Below are 9,925 nucleotides of genomic sequence, written 5' to 3'. Positions count from 1 at the left end.
ACCTTGAGAGTCCCTTGGACTGCAAGGAGATACAACCAGTCCATCCTAAAGGAGATCAGTCCTGGGATTTCTTTGGAAGGAATGATGCTAAAAGCTGAAACTCCAGTACTTTAGCCACCTCATGTGAAGAGTTGACTCACTGGAAAAAGACTCTGATGCTGGGAGGGATTGGGGGCAGGAGGAGAAGGGGACGACAGAGGATGAGATGGTTGGATGGCATCACTGACTCGATGGACGTGAGTCTTGGTGAACTCTGGGAGTTGGTGATGGACAGGGCGGCCTGGCGTGCTGCGAGTCATGGGGTTGCAAAGAGTCGGACACGACTGAGCGACTGAACTGAACAGTAGCTACTTCTAAATCAGAACACTTGTAATCCTGGGTCAGCCTCATCTCCTCTCAGGATTGTTGTCTTTCTCAGCATGGCAAAAAAAAACCCCAAAACCAAAAAACAAACCAACAAACAAAAAACAGGGACTTCTCTGGTGATCCAGTAGCTAAGAATCCGAGCTCCCAAAGCAGGGGCCTGGCTTCCATTCCTGGTCAGGAAACTAAATTCCACATGCCACAATGAAGAGACCGCATGCTCTAACAATGACCCAACAGGCGGCAATGAAAATCTCGTGTGATACTGCGTGCCACAACGAAAACCCAGCGCAGCCAAAACAACAGCCAAAGTTTATTACAGATATAATACACACTTATTGCTGGGAACTACAGACCAGCAAAATAGAAAACAGAAGTGGTTCATAATTCCCTGCTAACTGCTAAGTCACTTCAGTCGTGTCCGACCCCTAGCGACCCCATGGACTGCACCCTACCAGGCTCCTCCGTCCATGGGATTTTCCAGGCAACAGTACTGGAATGGGGTGCCATTGCCTTCTCCGTCATAATCCCCTTACCTCAGAAAAACAATACTAACATTTTGATACCAATTCTCCTCAGCAGCTTCCTGTCAGAGGGACCCTGTCCTCTTCGCTTACTAACTAGCCCTGTCCAGTTACACATATTAACCTGGTGGGAAGTTACTTATTATTTATTTTTTCTCTCTGGAGTTGTTTCTGGAGGTCGGTTCTGTAAATTTTGTTGGGTGAGGGGCATAGATTTGAGAGACGGACTGAAGTTGGAGTTGCGCTTGGAGTTGTTTTTCAATGTGAAGTGCTCACCTCCTAGCTTTGGGGGCAAAAAGTATTTCAAGCCTTGTTTCTTATGGCATCTGTATTCAAGAACCGGTCGTGTCATTTGGGGTTGTTTTACCTCAGAATTTTTTTAGCGCTGGCCACTTTTCGTTCCTTTGAACGGTAACAGCTAGAACTCTGGTGACGACTGGAATTGGCTTTGGCCGTGAGACTTTAATTTGTAATGACGACTGGTGGCTGTAGGGGGTGGCCGTGCCTCTCCGGCGCGCGCTCCCTCTGGGTTCAGGACTCTGGTCCACATTGGAGAGGGCAGCTCCAACTAGAGAAGGGCGGAGTTGGCGCGAGGCGTCGGCCCGGGCCTGCCGGCAACCAGGCAACAGGGGCCTTAGCAACGGGGAGGGGGCGGGACCTAGGGAGGAAGTCCGATTGCCGCTAAATCTCGCGAGAGTTGCGTTTGCGCGCGCGAACTCTAAGTGCGAGGGTCCCGGGGTCTGGTTGCGGCTGTTGGCGAGGTTCGGGCCTCTGGGAAACGCGACAAGCCCATCGGCCACCATCATCACTCCGTTATGGAGACCTCAGCGCACAAGCAGCAGCAGCCTGAGGCGGCCAAGATCAGAAACCTGCCCTGGTAGGAGGGGGCCTGGCTGCTGCGGGGAAGGGGATCGGCCGCGCGCGGAGGCGGTGGCCCGAGTGAACAAGTGGCCAGTCCCCAGTCCGACCTCGCCCCGCCGTCCCCAGACTTGAGGCCGGGGTGGAACCACATAAGTTCACCTCCCCTCAACTCCCCAGTCCTGCTCCATTCTATTTATAACTAGCTAGGTCTCCCTTCACCCATAACCCTGGGCCCCCTTTCCTGTTGCGGAAGAGGAAAACGGCTTCCCCCCTTGGGTGGCAACACAGGGGTTCGATCCCATGTCTTCTGACATTGCCTTGGCCTCTGTGGCAGAATATTCCCTCTTGCCAAAATAGTCTCTTCTCTCGGTGCGATTACTGGTCACATTCTAAGCTAGAATAATGATGATGATGATGATAACAGCACTTCCTAGTTAACTTTCATTTCAGTGATTTCGTTACACGCACCCTATTAGATGTTGGAATTTTGCAAAGACCCTAGGAAGAAGGCACTGTTATTCCAGCTTTACCAAAAGGCTAAATGACTTGCTTAAGGTCTAGAGTTGGAAAATAGGTTTGGATTTGAACCCAGGTGGTCCAGATTCAGAGCTTGCACTCTTAGCCAGCCTGCTTCCACAACTGTGTCTCAGTGTTGTTTTAAAGACTGATGGGATTTGGCTTGATTTTGAAAAACTCTTGTTTCTTTTCAAAAGTTTTCAAGATAATGAGTTCGGTTTGTTATTACTATAGTAAAAATACATAACATGAAATTTACAGTTGTAGCGATTTTAAAGTGTACAGTTCTGTGGTGTTAAGTGCATTCAGACAGTTCTGTGGTGTTAAGTGCATTCAGAATGTTGTGTGATCATCCACTATCTAGTTGCAAAATTTTTCATATACCTCAAATGGAAACAATATACCTGTTGGCAGTCACTCCCCATTCCCCTCTCCTTCAGCTCCTGGCAACCACTAATCTACTTTCTGTCTCTGTGAATTTGCCTATTCTGGATATTTCATGTAACTTGAATCATACAATATGTAGTCTTTTGTGACTGGCTTCTTAGATCAGCAATTCATGTCCTTTTATTGCCAAGAACATTCCACTGTATGGCTATACCACCATTTATTGATCCATTCATCTGTTAATTTATATTTGGATACAGGTTCAATTTTGGATTAACTTTAGGTGCCCATCCAGGTTGAGATTATAGGCAGATAGCTGGAAAGGTGAAATGAGAGCAGTTTTTCAGCATTATTGACATTTTTAACCAGATATTGGAGGGGGGAGCATGGCCACGGGGATTAGCCTTTGCATTTCATAATGTTTAATAACTTCCCTGATGACTATCCACTAGATGCCAATAGCACCTTCCACCCAGTTTTGACGGGAAAAGTCTGTAGATATTATCAAGAGTTCACTGGAGGACAAAATTGCCCCGATTGAGAACCACTGGGTTACAGGTTTTTGTAGCTCTCTCTTCTTTTAGGTAGGATACGTATGAAAGGATTCTTTTGCACATAACAAAATATTCTTGCCTTTATATATGTTGTAATGCATGCTACATTGTATTTTAGGGTTGAAAAATATCGGCCACAGACACTGGATGATCTCATTTCTCATCAGGACATCTTGAGTACTAGTAAGTATCCATGTGTCAGTGGCTGGTATCCTAGTTGAAGGACCTGGATATATTTCTTAGGGATGTTGTCTCTGCTGTAATAACTTTAAAGAATCTGATTAAGCTCTTTGGGATGTGGCTTTGACAGCTGCATCCTTCAGATTTTTCATTCCTGCCCGCGCCCTGGATTTGAACATAGAGTTGAAGTAGATTCAGTCCAACTCTGGCCCGCAGTGAATGAGGCGACTCTAAGACTGATAGCATCTCTCTTTTTCCCCCCATCTTCAGTTCAGAAGTTTATCAGTGAGGACCGCCTGCCGCACCTCCTTCTGTATGGTCCTCCAGGGACAGGAAAGACATCCACCATCCTGGCCTGTGCTAAACAGCTGTACAAAGATAAGGAATTTGGCTCCATGGTCTTGGAGGTAAATGAGAGGATTACCCTTAACTTTCAAAGAACTCTGGTCTCTTATTTTGAGTTCTGCTAGTTTTGTTTTCCAAGTTAGTTGCCGTGCTGGTGGTTGGGAAAGAAGCAGATGTACAATATTTCAATTCACTTTTCCTATAATTGACATTTTTGCCTGGAGATTTTTGGTGTAGCTAGAGGGCAGTGGTAGGGCCAGGTGTTTTTGTTTGCTGTTGCCAACTTTTACTCAAAACACTCAGGGGTCACTTGGTTGCTAGCTGTCTCCCATGTGCCCTTCTGCATGTTGCTCCACACTGTTCTTGTCCCAGAAGACTGGGCTGTGTTGCCAACAAGCTCTCTTGCCCTCTGGCTCCTATTGGGTTTGGCCCGTAGGGGCCCTGGCAGGAGTTGGGGGAAAAATGATGCCTGGTCCAGCCCCGGGTCACCACATTACACAGATGGACAATGTCCCCTCCCACAGGGCACAGCACCCAGCATTTCCCCAGGAGCCAGCACCACTCCCCCAACAACCCCTTAAGACTTGGGAGTGGTAATGGGCCCCAGTAGCCCGTAAGGTATTGCATAGCTCTTGTGGTTTCTCCCACACCTCATAAGCACCTTTTAAAATCTCTCTTCATTTAGTTCTCTTCAAATTACTGAATTTGAGTGTGCTGTCTGTTTACTGCTGGGACACAACTGATCCACTTAGATTATGAAATTCTAAATATTGTCTATTGTTAAGAAAAAAAATGGTTTAACTTACTTTTTTTGTTATAGATCTTAGAATCTTGCTGCTACCAAGATTCTTAATTGTTCTTACTTCAGTTTATTAAAAACTTGTTAACTTCTGGGTTGCTCTGGGTTGTGGTAGCTAAAATTAGTATCATTCTGCTCCTGCCTGGGGTGCTATTCACTGTGACCAGACCAATTAATTATTCCTCCAAAGCATGTCAGTGATTGTCCTCAAAAGGGAGAAGAAAGATAGTCATTGGCCTTTCAGAATATAGTGGAATGATCTAGTGAGCTGTGAGTTTTAAATATAATTGCAATCTTTTTTTTAATGATCATCTCTTTATCTGTCCTTAGACCTAGAGACCTAGCTTGCTGAGCAGGACTGATAAAAAGATACATTAATTCATAGCACACTAATATGTTTTCTATTTATTCTGGCTTCTTTCATGTTTAGCTGAATGCTTCAGATGACCGAGGAATAGATATCGTTCGGGGACCAATCCTGAGCTTTGCTAGCACAAGGACAATATTTAAGTAAGAATTCTTTGCATGATTTCTCTCCCTAAAGATTTTGATCAGTGAGTTGAGTTTTTTAAATCCTCTCCTTTGCCAGTTTATAAAAGTGTAAGAAAAAGAGCAGGGAAGGCTTTGTCAAAAGCAGCCATGAGAAAGACATAAAGTATAGGAATGGTGGTAAGAAATATTAAAATGAAAATATTATCTAAATCTATTTGCAAGTACCCTGGGGAAGCATTAGTTCCATTTTATTGGTTAACAGAGAACTGATTACATCATAAGACTGGGTGAGCTAGTTTGAATTTAAACAAAAATGAATTGAGATCAGGGTGGATAACTAGGATGGTGGTGAAAAAAGAGAGGAAAAGACAGGCAGAAGTAAAGGTGGTAGGGAAAAGGCAGCACTAGGATAATAGGATTCTGGGAGGAAGAAAGATGAAGGTGCCAGAGGACAGAACCTGACACAGAGGTTAGACCTCTGTTCCCTTTAAGAGTTGAAGGAGCAGTGGGGTATTTGCTCTGTGTTACCACAAATGTCTGCTTTGGTCAGAGTTCTAGGAGAAATGAACTTTGTGAGCCGGGGCCCAGTGGCACAAATGTGAAGGTGTAGGTTTGGGCCTGGAAGTCACAGTGAGATTGAAGCAGCTTTTAGAAAGTACCACTTGTCTTCCCAGGAAAGGCTTTAAACTGGTGATCTTGGATGAGGCCGATGCCATGACTCAGGATGCCCAGAACGCCCTGAGGAGAGGTAAGGAGTATGGCCATGTACAGTGGTTGGTGAGGACAGCTCTAGAGGAGAATTAGCATCTTTGGACATGAGATAGGACATGGGTTCTTTTCAGTTTTCATTCATCTTCTGACCCAAAGCAATTTCTGTATGCCTTTCACTGCATATCCCATCTGATGATCTAGACAAAAATCTCTGCACTGGGGTATTACCTCTTTTAGTAATTTAAAGACATAAACCTTTTGGGGACTCTTAGGTAATGACCAGACACTGGTGTTTTATCCTCCTTTTCCCTTGGGTTCAGTTTCAGAGTTGGGAATTTGTACTGATGGATGGGGGCAGGTAGGAAGTTGTTCATTTCTAAACTGCTAGATAGGCCTTTCTGCTATTGGTACCCTTAGATACAAAGGAGCCAGGAAAATAATACTAGAAATTTAGTTGCATCAGTCATGTCAGAAAGCTGACATGCTTTCACTTCTTGCCAGGAGAATGATTTGGCCAGGAAGGGAGAGTATGCTGTAATTTGTCAGTCTTAAGGGGCCCGGTGCAGTTAGTTTCTTTGCAAGGACATTCTTAATCTCTCATTAAGATTCTGCAGTGAACAGCTAAGAGAGAAGAGAATCTTTAAGAATTTTAGGGAGGAGTAGATTGCAGCCCATGTTTAAGGAGGAGGAGAACAGAATATCTTTTGGTCCTAAAGGCGTTGGCAGCCTTTCTGCAGCATCTTGTTCTGTTGAGTCAGTCTGGGCAGATCCCAGCGTGAGAATGTTGGTACAGAATGAAACTGATGTCTTAGGTATCTCTGAATTCAGCTTAATGCTCTGGAGAATGCTTTAAGAGTTTGAGACAAAGTCCACTGGAAAGTCTTCAAAAAGCCATTCTCCTCCCCTGCCCAGTAAAAGTTGGGGCATCATCCATCTGCCAAGTAGAATTTTATGCAAAAGGGAAGGAATACTGGATTTCACATCTTAATGGAGTAGAATGGCAAGAGTGCCAGAATCATGGCCAGTCGTGGAAAAGGAAGCTTTTTGTACCGTCCTGTTCATCAGCTTGGGAAAGAATGGCTGGTCTCCAGGGACATCCTCTATCACTACCATAGCATCTCCACTTGTCTGCATTCTTGTTTTCTGTACCTTTCACATGACCCTAGAAAAGTGCAGGGTTTCTGGGTCCCTTGAAGAATCAGAATGGAAATGAGGTGGTTTTCTTTTCTCTTGCCAGTGATTGAGAAGTTTACTGAAAATACCAGATTTTGCCTCATATGTAACTATCTGTCAAAGATCATCCCTGCCTTGCAGTCCCGGTGTACAAGATTCCGATTCGGACCACTGACTCCCGAACTCATGGTTCCCCGCCTGGAACACGTCGTAGAAGAAGAGAAGTAAGTATGTTGAAAAGCAGGGAAGGGGGTGGGCCTTGGGAGACTGGGTGTTGGGTAAGGCGACTGGCTGGTATGTTTCAAGGTGATACCGTTTGTAGACAATTCAGGAAACCTGGCACAGGTTAAGCCTCCCTGTCTGTTAGCTGCCCTGGCATCTCACAGACATTCTTCATGAAAGTCATTTGGTTCTTCACTGGATTCCATCCTTCTCCCCTGGAAGCTGTCCCACCTTCTTCCTGCTCTTCTTTTGTTGTTGGGAACTGCACATTGCCAAGTCTCTTCTGCTAAGATGCCACTAGCCTTTCTTGACTAGAAGGGAGGGTCCTGAGTCATCACATTCTGTGTAATCAGATGCCAAGCAAGTAACCAGCCCGAGCCGCTGCTGTTGTTAACAGGTGCCTTGGCTCTGCAATTGCAGATCTCATCAGGACCCTATCCTCCCAGAGAACAGATTTCAAAGCTACCTGCGCAACAGAGCAACACTTGATCCCAGTAAGAGTCCTTCTAGACTTGAACTGGACTGTGACTCAACATGAGGCCAATGTCCCCAAAAGCCAGTGAATTCTGGAGTCTGTAGATCAGGAGAGTATTGTTAACTCCATCCTTCCCTTTTCTTTCTTTCATTGTTTAAATGCCTCGATCATCCCAGGCCATCTTGTTCTCTCCATAAGCACTTGTGCTCTCAGGACCTCTGAATCCCTTCTGCCTGTTTCCTTTCAGAGTTGATATAAGTGAAGATGGGATGAAAGCGCTCATAACTCTTTCCAGTGGAGACATGCGAAGGGCTCTGAACATCTTACAGGTATGGCACCACTCCAAGCAGATCTCTAGTTGCTTTGGAATAGTTTTCCAAGAAAGACATGAGTAACAGTACAACAGAACTGGTAAAAACTTGATCTTGTTATATATTAAAGATGTACCCCCACCCTTGTGTTTCGATTAACTGAAAGAATAATTTGTTGCAAACAAGGGAGAGATAGGGAAGGACTCTGCAGCAGTAACATAGCTGACTGGCAGCGGCATCCTCCGGACATGGCCAGATCTTAGCAGTGTAAGAAGTACAGGGTTCGGCCTGTCGGGTACCTCCCCACCCCCACATTGCTGCCTCCGCAATTGCCTCCTGATCCGCCTTCAGCAGCCATGGTGATTCTCCCCCTCTGACTGCACAGAGCACCAACATGGCCTTTGGGAAGGTCACAGAGGAGACTGTCTACACCTGCACAGGGCACCCGCTCAAGTCAGACATCGCCAACATTCTGGACTGGATGTTGAATCAAGACTTCACCACGGCCTACAGGAATATCCTTTCTCTTGCCCTACAGTCGGTGCATTAAGTGTCCAGGGTCTGAACATGGAACTCTTTTCAGCTCATGATGGAACACGATGTCTGTGGGTGGAATGAGTGCTTGTCTTTAATGTCACAGAGTTCTTCCTGAAGGGCCCTGACCTGGGTGTGGCTTGCAGCCGCTCCACTCACAGATGGGAGGGAAGCACTTAGACCTTGGGTAGAAGATGCAGTCATTTTCAAGATGTCACTGTTACTCTTGTTTTCCTGTAAAATTAAGAGCTAGGTGTAGTGATGTAAAGCCTTTTGGGGAATGCATTTGGTTCTATTCTCTACTAGACAGATACAACTGTTATCTTTCAGAAAACTCTTATTGGATGGAGATGAAAACAGAAAAATAAGAATTTGGGTCCAACATATGCCACTTCAGATGGAAAGCAACAGCTGTGTTGGGGTGAAAAGCCCTGCTTTCAAAAGTCACTCTCTACAGTGTTTGTCCTGGAACTTGGTCCCTTTGCCTTAACTGTTCCTCTCTAGATATCATGGAGTTAAAAACTCTGAAGGGGTTGGCGTTACACGACATCCTGACAGAGATACACCTGTTCGTGCACAGAGGTAACTCATGTTCCTCCCCGGTTCAGAAGCTGTGTATAAAGCAGCATTCTTTGAGGTTGGGGGTGATTGGAGAGGGAACCTGAAGCTCCACTGTCCACTTTGGAAACAAAGAAACAGGAATGAAGAGGTGTAAACCTGGTCCCTCATTTTTTGTTTTATCTTGCTATTTAAAACCTTGTTCTAAAAATACTCTTGACCTCTAGAATGCTGGGGGGAAAGAAGAAAAGAAATTTCTGAAAGGCTAACTTATGTCCTCCAAGGGTTCATATTTTAAAGCAAAAAGTAGGATACTGTAATTCGTATTTCTAAAAGGGTATTTTCCCCAAAAGGAGAGAGGGAGAAGGAAGATCTAGCTTCACATCAGCCAGAGTGGTCTCACCTAAACCATTTTAAGTTCCCCACTTGGTTGTATGTTATGTACAGAGAACTGCTTCTCGACCCTGGCCCATATACAACCCACCCCAGGCCAATCCAGTTAGCCCTTTGAGGGAGGACCAGACACTTGTGTCTTCCAAGCTCTGAGTGGTCTGCTGTTCAGCCTCATGGAGAAGCTCCTCCCTGACCCGCAGTCACCTGCGGACCGTCTGGTCCATGAACACTGGTTCTGCCAGTTCCTTTCTAAGCCGCTGGCTGGTGTGAAATTCTGCCTAAGAACATGGTTGGCTCAGGCCCAGCTCTGCACTTTGTGGACACTGAGAATGAATCGACCTTTAAAAATCAATCGTTTTTAAAACTGGGATAGCAAGTGAGAACTCAGCTTTGACGGTAACTTAGAGTGACCCAGCAGAGAAGGCAATGGCACCCCACTCCAGTACTCTTGCCTGGAAAATCCCATGGGTGGAGGAGCCTGGTAGGCTGCAGTCCATGGGGTCGCTAAGAGTCGGATACGACTGAGC

The 9,925-nt window shown here is 45.6% G+C and overlaps 1 protein-coding gene across 2 annotated transcripts in view; it reads left to right on the top strand.

Annotated features, from left to right (window-relative positions):
• Window positions 1–1,572: 1,572 nt before the first annotated feature.
• The window catches only part of RFC5 (replication factor C (activator 1) 5, 36.5kDa), a 10,833-nt gene continuing 2,480 nt past the window's right edge, over window positions 1,573–9,925 (top strand). For both annotated transcript variants that reach the window (XM_010828538.1, XM_010828537.1), the window contains exons 1-9: window positions 1,573–1,764; window positions 3,324–3,388; window positions 3,656–3,792; window positions 4,960–5,039; window positions 5,696–5,769; window positions 6,970–7,129; window positions 7,850–7,931; window positions 8,299–8,428; window positions 8,952–9,029. In XM_010828538.1, coding sequence (XP_010826840.1) covers window positions 1,703–1,764; window positions 3,324–3,388; window positions 3,656–3,792; window positions 4,960–5,039; window positions 5,696–5,769; window positions 6,970–7,129; window positions 7,850–7,931; window positions 8,299–8,428; window positions 8,952–9,029 — 868 coding nt within the window. In that variant the 5' untranslated portion in view covers window positions 1,573–1,702. The remainder of the gene's footprint in view (window positions 1,765–3,323; window positions 3,389–3,655; window positions 3,793–4,959; window positions 5,040–5,695; window positions 5,770–6,969; window positions 7,130–7,849; window positions 7,932–8,298; window positions 8,429–8,951; window positions 9,030–9,925) is intronic.

The sequence above is a fragment of the Bison bison genome, unplaced genomic scaffold (assembly GCF_000754665.1).
Source record: "Bison bison bison isolate TAMUID 2011002044 unplaced genomic scaffold, Bison_UMD1.0 scf7180017864495, whole genome shotgun sequence".
In the NCBI taxonomy this organism is placed as follows: domain Eukaryota; kingdom Metazoa; phylum Chordata; class Mammalia; order Artiodactyla; family Bovidae; genus Bison; species Bison bison.
Note: the sequence above shows the minus strand (reverse complement) of the source record. Positions and strands in the feature narration are given on the sequence as shown.